At 49.3% G+C, this 12,880-nt stretch overlaps 1 protein-coding gene across 8 annotated transcripts; it reads left to right on the forward strand.

Moving 5' to 3' along the window:
- Positions 1-757: 757 nt before the first annotated feature.
- On the forward strand, positions 758-11,470 carry LOC148639799 (uncharacterized). Of its 8 annotated transcripts, none has more exons than XM_088621123.1 (20): positions 758-1,698; positions 2,105-2,202; positions 3,125-3,267; positions 3,593-3,727; positions 3,941-4,103; positions 4,328-4,426; positions 4,590-4,717; positions 4,987-5,133; positions 5,543-5,635; positions 5,926-6,048; positions 6,160-6,285; positions 6,642-6,764; positions 7,120-7,268; positions 7,423-7,543; positions 8,216-8,404; positions 8,641-8,790; positions 9,096-9,167; positions 9,491-9,655; positions 10,092-10,157; positions 11,244-11,470. In XM_088621123.1, the coding sequence occupies exons 2-19, from the start codon at positions 2,112-2,114 to the stop codon at positions 10,140-10,142; spliced, it is 2,268 nt and encodes a 755-aa protein (XP_088477249.1). In that variant the 5' UTR covers positions 758-1,698; positions 2,105-2,111; the 3' UTR covers positions 10,143-10,157; positions 11,244-11,470. The 8 variants fall into 8 exon arrangements, with proteins under 8 accessions (XP_088477249.1, XP_088477248.1, XP_088477250.1 ...); XM_088621122.1 differs by having other exon boundaries at positions 9,491-9,587; XM_088621124.1 differs by lacking the exon at positions 11,244-11,470 and adding an exon at positions 11,041-11,216.
- The last annotated feature ends 1,410 nt before the right edge of the window (positions 11,471-12,880 follow it).

Genomic DNA, 12,880 nt, shown 5'->3' on the forward strand with positions numbered 1-12,880 from the left:
AACAATTTCTTCCCCAGGGCAGTCTGCATCATAAACAGCTCAAATTAGCACCTGCACTTTAAGGTACTGCACTGTTTGCACTATGTCCTGTCTTGGGTGTGTTATAATGTCTATTGTCTAAATGTATTGTCCATGTCTGTTTGTTATTTCTTTTTCCTCCACTGTTACTGGGTACAGCTGAACGAGTAGGCATTCCAACACACTTGTTGTATATGGCCAATAAAACATCTTGAATCTTGAAAGTGACTACCTGCAGGAAAGCTTACTTTGCCTGTTCAGCAGTAGATGAAACTGACGAGTTCTGACAGAAGTGCTTATTTTATGTGCAGCTGCTTTTTGATACTACTCTTCTGGTGAAATGAATGTACTGAAAAGAAAAATTCTCAGAGTTCAGTTGGTTTTAGAAACTGAAGGAAAATGACCACTTGGAAGAAACACATGTTGCATATCCTGCTGTTAAACCTCCAGCCATTTGGGTTTCAGTCAAATGAGGAAAAAAACGATTCAACTTCAGTTCTTTTTCATTTCATCCAGAATGTCGTGGACAAGTTGTCATGAAGACAGGAAACAAACTGTTTCACTCAGAAATGGCTCCAGTTCATGGTGTATGTGACAAGTATTTTCATATCCATCTGTTTTATTATTATATTAATAATCTAACATATTCCTACTGTATTCATGTTCTTCATTCAGCCCCCGCCCCCTGCTGATAGCGGCTTCTGATTGGCTGAGTCGCAGGTCCGCGCGCTGGGCGTCTCCGCCTCCTCCGGCTCCGGCTCGCGGCTGCCCGCTCCGCTGAGGGCGCGAGAGGAGCGCAGCCGTTATTTGTGAGCGGCTGTGTGTCGGAGGAGCGATCGTCTCCCTGCGGCTGATCCCTGTGGAGGCGTGTGGGGCTCCTGAGGCGCGGCTCTCTCTGCCTCCTGTCACTGCGGAGAAGAGCCGAGGGCAGACCTGCAGCCCCGCTCCGCCGCTATGAGAACCAGCGGGTCTGCAGGACCGTCAGTCTCGGACCTCCTGCGGCCCAGCGACGGGTCTCTGCTGCTCCCGGCCGCAGGGCTTCACACACCGTGGCGCTGCTGCAGGGCGCTGCAAGACGAGCTGCTTCAAGACCAGATGTGTCGTTGCGGACTGGTTAGAGCACAAGGTCTGTGCGTGAGCGAGCGGAGTGACCATGAGGAGGAGCCGGAGAGCAGATCTGCAGGGCGAGTCTGGGTCACAGGAGGACTAATGAGCAGGCTGTGTCTGGGAGAGGTCTGGCAGGAGACTGGAGTGACAGTAGAAGCCCTGATGAGCGAGTCGTGTGAGAGAGGAGGGAGAGGCGAGTCTGGATGGAGGGAGGAAGGGGTGTCTGACGTCATATCGTGAGCAAGACGCTCCGCTCCGTGTTTTCTGAAACTTTCCGGCTGACACTTTGGAAATCAGACAATTAGTGCTTCTGTTGGTAGAGTTGGGAAAAATCAGAAAGCATATAAAAAATGTAATTTTATAATTAAATATAGTGATTATAATGACTTATTAAACGTGAGCGTGACGTCGACACATCGGGATTGTGACGCAACAGTTGCGGTCCGGGAAAGCGCTCCGGTGCTGCTGAGTCGCTCAGCGCTGATGCTCGTAGCGAAGAAAACACTTCAGCTCGACACGGCTTGTCAATATTCTCTGTCTTTTCACTGAAGATCCTGGTGGTTTACGGACGAGGTAGGGACCTGCCGAGGCTCCGTATCGCGGATCCGATTGTTCTTGTTTCTCCTGGGCAGATCGAGCGGTTATTGTGTTAACACGGTGTTCAGTGAGAGGGGGTTAAAAGCTCTTAACCTGCTGGAGTTTTATTAAAGCCCAGAGTGCAGATCTGAACAGGAATTCATTGCTGCTTCTGTTCCTGTCTCTGCTTTCACTGATGTGAAGAATTTGCTTGTGTTCTCAATATCCCGTGTCTGCCCTTCAGCCTGTTGGGTTGTATTCCAGTAGGACCAGCTGGTTAGAGAGAGGTCTGTGGTGTCTAGTGGGTCTGCACTGGCCTGTCAGCAGTACCTTGACTCCCAGTGTGTGAGAAGCGCCGCCCAGCTCCCTGCTTCACTGTGCTGTTCTACTGGCTGACTGACAGGTCCAAGATGAGCCCGAAGGAGTGCAGCTGTGAGCCCAGCAGGGTGAAGTGGCTCTCCTCCTGTGTGCAGCGCACAGGCTGCCAGTGCCCCGGGCCAGGTATGACACAGCTGGATCTAGACCAGTGCCCCCTGAAGCCAGTCCCCCCACACACTGACTCCTGGCTTCCCTTTCCACTGGGACTCCATCCCTGGGCTCAGCTCTGACTGACCTGAGGGGCTCTTCGCTGTCACCCTGCAGGTCTCCTCAGCTCGAGGCAGGGAAAGCAACAGCAGTCTCTTCATCTTTTCAACTAATGATGATTTGAGCAAAAATAATAAGATATAAAATAAAATAATTTATTATGAGAGTATTTTTAAGAAGACTAACATCCATGTAAGGTATGAAACTATTGAAGGTGTTTAAAATGAGTAACTCACAGTGGTTATGAAATGAGCTGTGTTTGAGTGATGTACTGCAATTATTCTTTCATTTACATTTAATTGTAAATTTGGGAAAAGCAAATCTATTCATGAAGATCTGTCCAAGTCCTTTTGACTGGGTGTGAGAGAAGGTGAATTAGAGGCTCTAATCCCCTTAGAGCAGCAGAAGGAGGTTCTCCACCTGGGAGCAGAGCTGCTGCCTGATTCTTCTTCAACACTGAGATCCTCTGTTTGCGGAGGAGCAGCTGCTAACAGGACTGATGTGACCCAGACAGCAGCTCTCTTTGTGGGCTCTTCAGGGTTCAGAAGTCCCAGTGGCTGCAGCTGTTATTCAGGTCCACGAAAACAAAACCCTGCACTCTGAAGCCTCCTGCCCTTAGAGCAGATCTGTATTCCTCTCTACTGGAAAACTGTCCGGGGTGAAAGAGTCCCAGCTTTTACGGGCTGTGCATCAAAAATCATTTTCATCTTTCTAATTCTCAGACACGTGTCAGTAGGGTTATAGGTCCCTCAGACACCAGGTCAGTTTTAGAGTTTTCTCCCTAGAAGTCTGTGCTGAGGCAACACCAGTGTTTCCCCTGTCTGTGTGTCTGCTGTAGATGAGGTCCTGGCTGTTCTGGAGGGAATGAGCAGCTCTGATGAGGAATCTGGGAAGCTCCTGATAGAAGAGCTGCTCTCCCTCCTGCAGAGGAACACCAAGGGGACACTGCCAGTCATCCTGGGATTCCTCGAGAGCCCCCAGGTAACATGAAGGAGCTCCCTGCACACCTCCTGACATACTCGTTGCAAACGCACTCTAATCAGGAGCCCAGTGTGCTCCAAGATACTGTCTCTGCTGTTTCTTACAACTAGAAGTCAAAAGATAAGCCCTAACGTGTTGTCATCTTGACAGATGTGCTTCAGTGGAAGCCTGGGGTTTCTCTGTGTGTTTCCACTCCCTCGTGAGGTGAGCTGGGGTGGTTCTGCTGTTTCACCCTCAGTGCCGGTTGGCCAGGCTGAACAGACACTCTTGGTGCTGTGATGAGAGCAGCAGTCTCACCCCTGGCTTTGGTTCTTCCCTGCTCTAGGTGACAACTGCCCATCGCTCTGCTGTCCTCCAGGCAGTGGAGAAGCTGCTGCGCAAAACATCTGCGCAGCATCTGGATGAGTCCTTGGCCAAGAGCACCGTCTCGATGGCCTTGAATGAGATGACGATGTCACCGGTATGTAAACCCCTTTTATTCCTGCCTATCGAACTGTTGTCTTGCTGTAGTGCTGTGGTCTGTTTCCTTGCCTGTAGCACACATTGATGCATCTAATGGAACCAAATCATTGTATGTTAACTTGTGTGCTCATTGGCTTGATCCAAGCTGCAGCTTCAACTCCAATACTATCGACTCCCAAGACGCTCTGATCTCTTTTTACTGTTGTTTCAGAAATGGCTGCCTGACTGGCAACAGCCAGCCAGCAACATTGTCGTTTGTGTGGTGAGAGACCACTACGACAGTACCATGGATATGGTGCTGTCCTTCTTCCAGCCCAGAGTGCTCCCTCACCACACGCTGCTGAATGCTGTAGGAGATATCTCCCGCAACTGCAGTAAGTTCTGTGCTGCTAATGGGGTGTGATCTGCACAGATATATTCCAGATTTTTTACTGTGCTGTATTTCAAACTTCATGATACTGGTCGTATCTGTCCATTCAAGCCCTGATACATGAGCTTATTATGAAGGCTCAGTGTTTGTTACTCATGCCGCTTCTGAGTCTCTAGTGTTATCATGAGCCTTGGTCCCTACCTAGTGTGAAATGTGTTTTCTTTGAAGGTCGTGACATAGCAAGGGATATAGTGAGACTTCTGGACCTGCTGGTGCCTGTTCTTCCCCTTGCTGTGACTGATAAAATGAAGGCAATGATGTCTTTTGGTAAGTGTGCAAGCTGTCTCATTTAGGGGGACAGTTGTTATCAATGCTTGGTTCCACTGGCAATCCACTGACAAGGCCTGTTCAGACCGCTTCCCACTGAGCTACAGGACTGCTTTGATGTAGCTGAGGAGTGTAGCAGGCTGTTCCTCTCTTGTGTTGTCAGCTTTGGAAGGCCTGTATGAGAGCTGGGCAAAATTCCAGGGTCCCGGGCAGTGTGTTCAGGACTGTTCAAGCCAGGTCATCATAAGTTTTGATATAGTGCACAGATGGCTGCCATCTTCTGAGCCAAAGGTATGGGATCTTTAATAAAGTGTAGGTTATTTGACATCTTATTAATCATCCTGAATTCTCAGATGTTCTGGAGGAAAGAATGGACTTGAATGCCAAGAAAAGGGTTTAGGGTTCAGATCACAGTAAGCAAAGTTGAATAGGGTGCACTTATGAAGCAGGTTTTATTCATTGCTCAAAGCTGTTCTTACTGTCTGTGGTTTTAGACAAGTTTGCTTTCCTGTGACTGTATCCTTTCCTTGAGGATGATGGTGTTTGTGTTTTGTCTGAAGGTGACGGAGGCCATTGTCTTGGCCCTGGCAGCTATGTGCTGCCTGCTCCCTGAGGAGAAGTTTCAGAGTGAGCTGCCAGCAGTTTTACAGGCCTTCCAGCCACTGTATGCAGCTGAGCTGGACATCAGCTACTCCAGAATCAACAAGGTAGGGCTGTGACCGACGATGGGCCTTTAGGTGTACAGGTTGTGGATTGCGAGGTCCGTTTCTTTTAGAAAATGGATTTTGATTCCTTAAATTGTAGATCCAAACAATCACTAGTAGCACTTTCCCAGTGTCCCTTTGTCCACAAGCTCCAGTGATGTGCTGGTGAGGCCCAGTGCAGAAGAGGATTATGGTCTGTGGTGCCCCATGTGATTGTGGAAGGGTGTGAACAAGGTGGATCTGCCAGGGGTAGAGTCCAGGGGAGGCGTTATCCTGCTCTGTCAGATTTTTGTGTGTGATCAAACTACCAAAATCCTAATGCTAACGTGTTATTGCATACACTGAGAGAGTGAGGCCTCTTGATGAAGCAGCAGTGCCTCTCCAGATTGACTCCAACGTGCTCTTCTTTCAGAGTCTGAGTGTGCTTGTGGGGGCAGCAGTGCCGAAGGCCAGACCAGTGCTGGAATCCCAGCTGGAGCAGCTGCTGACCATGGTCCACGCCCAGGTAATGGGGACAGCAGCCCGCTCACCTGCACAGAGAGACGTTACAGTAGTGAAGCCCTCAGGAGCCTCATCAATGACAGCAGCTCAGTGCTGTGATCTACCCCTCTCCACAGCTCATGGCAACACAGAAGTGCCGTGTATCTGACTGCTGAAGCCCTTATTCATTCAGTTGAAAGATATTGATGACTCGGCTCATTTTATCATGGCATTAGAACAGCAGTCCATGAGAGAGTGTGCATGATGCCCTTGTGGGTTTTTTAAGAGTGCTCTGATGCCTGTCTGGTGTCCCAGGATCTGGCAGTGCTGATGGGGCTGTGTGCCAGTGTGCACCTGGATGTGGTGCTGTCTGTGCTGAAGAGACTGGAGACCCAGCTGACTGACCCAGCCTTCCCCTGCAATGAGCAGGGCTCTAGGGTAGGTGTACTGCATCAGAGTCCTGACAGACAAACAGAAGCTGCTCTTAATGTCAGCTTCTACCTACAAGTTTCAGCACCTTGATCTGGATTGTCATGCTTGTTACTGCAGAGTGATTTCACCTGTGCCCTGATTCTGTGCTATGGGCAAGTTGCACTTAAAGCACCTGCAGAGGATCTACTGCAGAGAATGGACACTGACTTTATGGAGAGACTGAGACACCATGTCACCAGTAAGGTAGGCAACATGTCCTCCTTTAAGAACAAGAGACCTGACAGAGTGAACCTCACAGCTCCTGTCTGAAGAGTGTATTCAACCACTGCTACATTGTGTAATGTGCATCTCTAACGCAGGGAGGTATTCGTAACAACTCTCAGGAATCAGTTCTTCCTTATTTGTTCTGCTACTTTCCTGCACTGTCTGGGTAGAAGTTAATTATACTTGAACCTGATGGGATTGTTATGGGGAGGAGGGCACAGGGATACAGTGTCCAAGGCTGTCCAGGCTGTGAGTGTCCATCAGAGTCCAGGGCTGGTGGAGGTGAGGTGGCGTCTGGGCTGTCAGTGAGTGAGCTGCTGTGTGTCCCCCTGCAGGAGCCCAGTGTCAGACTGAGCCTGTGCCGCAGTGTGGGCATGATGGCACAGGCAGTGCGCAGCGCCAGTCCCTCCGGAGCTCCCAGCTTCCCTGCCAAGGCCAAGCTCCTGGCGACAATGATGGTCAGTGTGTCTGACGAAGCCGCCTGTCTGCTGTTTTCCTACACGGATGCTCTGGACAAGCTGTATCCTGTCACTGTGAATCGGAGAACAGATAGTTTGTGAGAAGTGATTGGACGGGAAACTGTTTTGCTATTGATCAATACAGTTGTGTTTTTAGCTTTTTGGAAACACTGCTCCAGAAGTATTCAGAAAAATGACTCCTTTGTTCACACCTAGTGACATGATCCTGTGTCCTGTCTCTGAAGACAGCACTGAGAACTGCAACAAAGGGGCAGTAGTGGACAACTTCAACAGTCAGTGTAACAGAGCTCATGTGATCTGTCTGAGATTGACCTGCTGTTCTTGTTCCCTGTAGGCTCTTGACCTGCTGCAATTCTTCGGCAGTAGTTATACTCTATATGACAGCTTGGAAGAGAGTTTGAGGGAGGGGATATTATATCTGGCTGCACAGGACCTCAGACAGACCATCCAGTCCCTAGTGACCCTCATTTCTCCCTCTGAGAGGTAGAGCACAATTCTAACAGTGAAAAGCTCTTTGCAATGATAAAAGCATCACAACAACAGCACTGTGTTGTGGCGTCAGTGTTTGTGTATTTTAGCTCTGAGAATGAGTTTGAATGCAGAGCCCTGCACTGACAGCTGGGGGTGTATTTTACAGCTCACTCCCGGAGGTGTGGCAGGTCCTCAGTACCAGCCAGGTGGTCTCGGAGACCGTGAAGGACCTGGCTGATCATCTCGGCCTGATGAGGGAGATGAAGGTGGATGATCCAGAACTGGATGTAAGTGACTATAGAGCCCATCTGCTGGTGTTTCTAACTGAGCAGAGGACAGATAGTCAGACAGCTGACAGCTACAGCACGGAGGTACTGTCTCCCTGTAATATGTCGCTGCCCAAGAGCAGGCAGAGAGACACCAGCAAACAGGCAAGCGGCTGTGTGAACAAACAGCTCCCTGTTTGCAGCACAGGGACAGGCTGGTGAGCACAGAAAAGCGTGGTGCAGACCAGCAGCCCAAAGCCACGTCCAGAACAGGCCAGATCAAAGCTGGGTGAACACAGAGGCTCAGCACACAGCAAACTCCAAACTCAGAGCTGATGGTAATAAGCACAGTCTGTAAACAGACAGACACAGCACACAAGCACAAGAGGGTAATCTAGACAACAAAGGCAGGGTGAAGCTAGGGGCCAGTATCCGAGGAGCAAAGTCGGAAGACAGGGAGAAGCTTGAGACTTTTGGGCCGAGTTCCTGAGCGCTGCCAGACCAAGGGCTTGTGTAGCTTGAACCACCTGAGTCAGGCGTGGTGGACAATTATCTTCAGATGTGGCTGGCTAGCACGTCAATTTTAGCTGTCCCTTCTGCTGACCAGCAGCGACCAGCATGACCCTCCCTCAGTGTAACCCTTGTCCCAGCAGTACTGGGAATGAAGGCCGACTGGTGTCCTCCTGTCTTCAGATCCACAGACACACAGAGGAGCAGCTGGTAGCTCAGAGCTCAGCCCTGACAGAGCAGGAGACCCCAGCTGAGCCAGTTGTTCTGCGGGCTCTACTGGGCTTGATCACTGTCCTGTCCATCGCGGACAAGAGTCAAGCCAAAGCACTGGTGCCCTTTGTGTACTGTAGAGCCAGGCCCTGCTTGGAAAGTGTAAGTTTTTTAGGATGTTCTTTATTCAAATATTGTGTCATTTGTTTTTGTCTATTAAATTTAAATATAACGTTTGTAATTGTAATCAATTGGATATCCATGATTACAGTGTTTGTTCTTTGAGCTACTGAGCTACACTGGGCTCAGACTCCAGCCCTGAGAGGAGAAAATAAGTGGTGACAGTTTGTGCGTGTCTGTGTGTAAAGTTTCCCTCTTGTCCTGTGTCTGTGTTACAGGAGAGCCCGGAGGTCCGCAGAGTCACAGTGGTTCTGCTGGGGCAGCTGGTCAGGCTGGGCTCTGAGAAAGCCCGGCTCAACAAAGAGGTCCACAGCTCCCTGGTCAGCGTGCTGCTGAACCTGACTGACCCCAGCCCAGAGGTCATCCAGGTAAAGACACAGAGCTGCCGCTGGCTGGGCTGAGCCTGTGGGACTATGGGTCTTCTCACGTCCTTCTTTGATATTGATACTTGTCACCTATCCAGTGTTTGACCAGCTTTGCAATTGGTGAAGAAAAACAACCCTACAGTCAGTACGAACTTGTAGCCTGGAAATCTAAACATTCAGAGGGTTACTATCAAGGATGTGTCAAAGGGTTTCAGGGCTGGCTTCTATTTTCTGACATTTGTGTAGTTTCTGTTTAATTTGGGCTCTGTTTCAAGATAAACTGGTTTTGACAATGTGGATTTCCCCAGGCCTGCTGGACAGTCCTACAGCACTTCACCCTGGAATGTGTGCTGTCCATGAAGGAGATGTGCAGGATCCTGGTGAGTGAGGTTCTCCTGGGGCTGGCTTCTGGGCTGCTGGTGAGAGAGGGGAGCACACCCTGCTTTTGGGACACAAACACACGAAGACTTGTGTCAGATTTAGGAAATATATTTGTGCTAAACCAGGCTTACACTGAGCACTAATTACAGTGAATAGCAGTTTATATCCAGATTATAATCACAGTACTGCTGATGAGTTCATACACTCTCATTAGATGGATTAGAGGTGTTTATGTGTAATGGAGGGCTGTCTCTCACATGGGGGCTCCTGTACAGTAGTAGCGTGCTGTCTCACACTGCCCTGCAATATTCCCTGTGTCCAGATAACGAGTGGGCAGTTCAGCCTGGCCCAGAGGCTTGCACTCCAGGGTGCACAGAGCAGAAGGGCCTGGGTTCGGGAAAATGCTGCCATCTTCATTGGTAAGAGCTCAGTGACAATGAGAAGAGTGATTGAGGCTCAGTGTAGAGATGATGCTCCACTGGTAAAAGTGAGTTGTGCTGTGGTTAGTGATGAGGGTATTGCCGGGATGGGAATTCAAGCATTAAAACGCTACTCTGTAGGTTTTCCTTGAAACAGGTTTGAGTCTGAAGGTGTTTGATCACTGGGGTTTTCTCAAAGGACTCAGGCTCTGATATGTCACACTAGTAAAAGGCCTCTAGTAAGAAGGCTCTAGTATGTCTAGCTACAGTAGTCTCATTTCGGCAGCAGGACACTGGGCACCACTTTCAGCCTCGTCTGTCTAGTGTTTGAAATGCATTTTTCTGTCAGTAATGAGGCAGGTTAATCAGACTTACCAATGTCACCAGGAAACACATTTCCATGAGCTGCTCTCCATTCAGAGTGTTGGCAGTGTGCGCTGGTGCAGTATCCTGTGTGGTGCTGTGTGTGCAGGAGCTCTGCTGTTCAACCCCTCTGTGTTTCAGGCCTCCAAGTGCAGCAGCTGCAGAGGAGACTCTGCTCTTGTTTCGCTCTGAGAAGAGCTCAGCGAGGTAACGATGCTTGTGTTTTGTGTCCAGTATGTTGACCCGTTGTTCTTGTACAGTATATAATAATTAATAATAATAATTGCTTACATTTATATAGCACTTTTCTGGACACTCCACTGAAAGTGCTTTACAGGTAATGGGGATCCCCTCCACCACCACCAATGTGCAGCCCCACCTGGATGATGCGACGGCAGCCATAGTGCGCCAGAACGCTCACCACACATCAGCTATCAGTGGGGAGGAGAGCAGGGTGATAAAGCCAATTCATAGATGGGGATTATTAGAAGGCCACGATTGGTAAGGGCCAATGGGAAATTTGGCCAGGGCGCTGGGGTTACACCACTACTCTTTTCGAGAAACGCCCTGGTTTTTTTATGACCACAGAGAGTCAGGACCCCGGTTTGACGTCTCATCTTAAGGACGGCACCTGTTTACAGTATAGTGTCCCCGTCACTATACTGGGGCATTAGGACCTACATGGACCACAGGGTGAGCGCCCCCTGCTGGCCCCACTAACACCTCTTCCAGCAGCAACCTTAGTTTTTCCCAGGAGGTCTCCCATCCAGTTACTGGCCAGGCTCACACCTGCTTAGCTTCAGTGGCTTAGTATTTAGTAGTTTAGTATTTTAGAGTCTGTTTAACCAGAAATTCTGGCTGTAGCCTCTCACACCATAGAAACCCAGTGTACAAAGTTTTGAGAAGTTCAGAGCATGGAGATGAAAAATGTATAGTTGGCCTGTTTAGCAGGTTTTTGTGGAATTGCACATCTGTAGTAGCTCTGCTTTATTTTATTCTTTTTAGAGACTTGTGCGGTCTGTGAATTACAGTGTGGCCGTTTCTTCCAGCTTCATAGTTTGACATTTTTGACTACTGTTCCTTCTGACAGTGAAGAGAACACAGATGTCACACAGAAAGGATCTCACACTCCTTCTTTAACCCCACTGCATGAGGTCCAGACCTGCTGCTCTGCACAGTGTCTCCTAACTCACACCTGCTGGGCAAGAGCTGGATCAGCACTGCAGCTGTGTGTCAGGAGCTGAGCAGGACTGCAGGACCCCGAGTAACATCCTCGTCTCTTTCCTCCCGCAGCCCTGAGGGTCCTGCTGCAGGACCCAGAGCCGCAGGTGCGGGAGAGGGCTGCTGAAGCCATGGGGCTCTTCACCCGACCCTGAGTAGCACTCTGGAGTCGGGGCGCCCCTCCCCAGCCACTGCAGAGACACCTGGGCGTCCCAGCTTATTCTGGACCAGACAGCACACCTCTCTCTCTCCTCCACACACAACTTTGTGTTTAAATAAATTACACAACGTGTACAGAAGCTGGTTTTCATTCCAGAATGTATGAATGGTGCTGAACCAACACTGAAGTGTATGAAGCGCTTTTCTGTCTTCAGTCTGCAAGTGTTCAGACAGGAGGAGCTGGAAACAAGCTGTTTCACACAGAAGTACAGAATACAGAGCAGTGAAGTGCAGGAGAGAGACAGAGGGGCGCAGGAGAGCTCAGGTGATTCAGCTTCAGCCCAAACCGGCTAGTCTGTCCACCCATCAGTCCGCTGACCTCCTGCGTCACAGCAGCAGGTCTCTGGCTCTCCTGGCCCACAGGGATTTCTCACACCGCGGCCCTGCTGCAGTGTGCTGGGAGTCGAGCTGCTCTGAAAGTGTGATGTGCTTTTACAGATTGTTGAGAGCACGAGGTCTGTGTGTCCATTTGCTTGTGGGGAGAGCAGGAAGAATACTAAGTTGTATAATAACTTTCAATCAATTAATAATATTAATTATTGTAATCACTGATTATGCGCATGTGTCACGTAGTGGCAGCAGGATTGTGACGTAACATTCGGCAGTCAGGAGCGCGTTCCAATTTTACTGACTTAAAGAGCTCAAGTACGAAGCGAAGAAAAAATCTCACCTTCTGAGCTTCTTTTTACTCTGCGGATTCAAGAGTCATAGCTGTTTACTGCACTAGGCAGGGACGTGCTGAGGCTCGGTCACACAGATCGGATTGTTCTAGTGTTGTTTCTCCTGGGCAGATCGAGTTATTACTGTGTGAACATGACTGTCTGAGCAGGAAGGAGTTCAAGCCTCTTAACTTATGGGTGGTTTGTATTCACTAGAAGAGTATGTACAGAGTGCAGATCTCAGGAGAAATGAATTGTCGCCTCTGTTCATGAAGTGCAGGACTTCCTTGCGTCTTTCATTTCCCCATTCTGCCAGTTAGCAGAGGTGGATTGTATTCCAGTACAAGAAGTTGGTAAAAGAGAGTTCTGTGGTACCTAGTGAGTGTTGCTGCTGGCCTCTGAGCAATATGTTGACTTGTCACGAGCGTGAAGCCATGTACAGCTCACGTCTTCACTGTGTTGATCATTTTAAATGCCAGAAATGTTTAGTTATAGTAGAATTGTAGGACAGAATTCCCGTTTTGGAGGGGTGCATTAGCACACTATTAGATATTAACCAGGTTGAGGGATGGATAGATTCAGCTCAGTCAGAACACTCAGTCATTTCAGAAGTGGCTGCAGTCCCTCCTGGCCCAGCTGTCTCCAGGTCAGCGCCGGCACCAGCAGGAACCACACGTGAGCCCTGGGTCGCAGACAGGGGTCTAAGAGCTCAAGGACTAGACCCCCTGCACACCAGTCACCAATCAGACTCAACAATAGGTTCTCTGCTTTAGGCAGTGCGTCTGTTGATGCAGAAAGGGTGCTCATAATTGGCGACTTGATAATCAGGAA

The sequence above is a fragment of the Lepisosteus platostomus genome, chromosome 26 (assembly GCF_059453375.1).
Source record: "Lepisosteus platostomus isolate fLepPlt1 chromosome 26, fLepPlt1.hap1, whole genome shotgun sequence".
Classification (NCBI taxonomy): domain Eukaryota; kingdom Metazoa; phylum Chordata; class Actinopteri; order Semionotiformes; family Lepisosteidae; genus Lepisosteus; species Lepisosteus platostomus.

Coding starts and splice junctions, on each gene's coding strand:
- LOC148639799 (XM_088621121.1), top strand. CDS start 2,112: ATGAGCCCGAAGGAGTGCAGCTGTGAGCCCAGCAGGGTGAAGTGGCTC. Junction 5,636..5,925: donor TGACCATGGTCCACGCCCAG/GTAATGGGGACA, acceptor CTGGTGTCCCAG/GATCTGGCAGTGCTGATGGG. Junction 6,765..7,119: donor AGCTCCTGGCGACAATGATG/GTCAGTGTGTCT, acceptor TGTTCCCTGTAG/GCTCTTGACCTGCTGCAATT.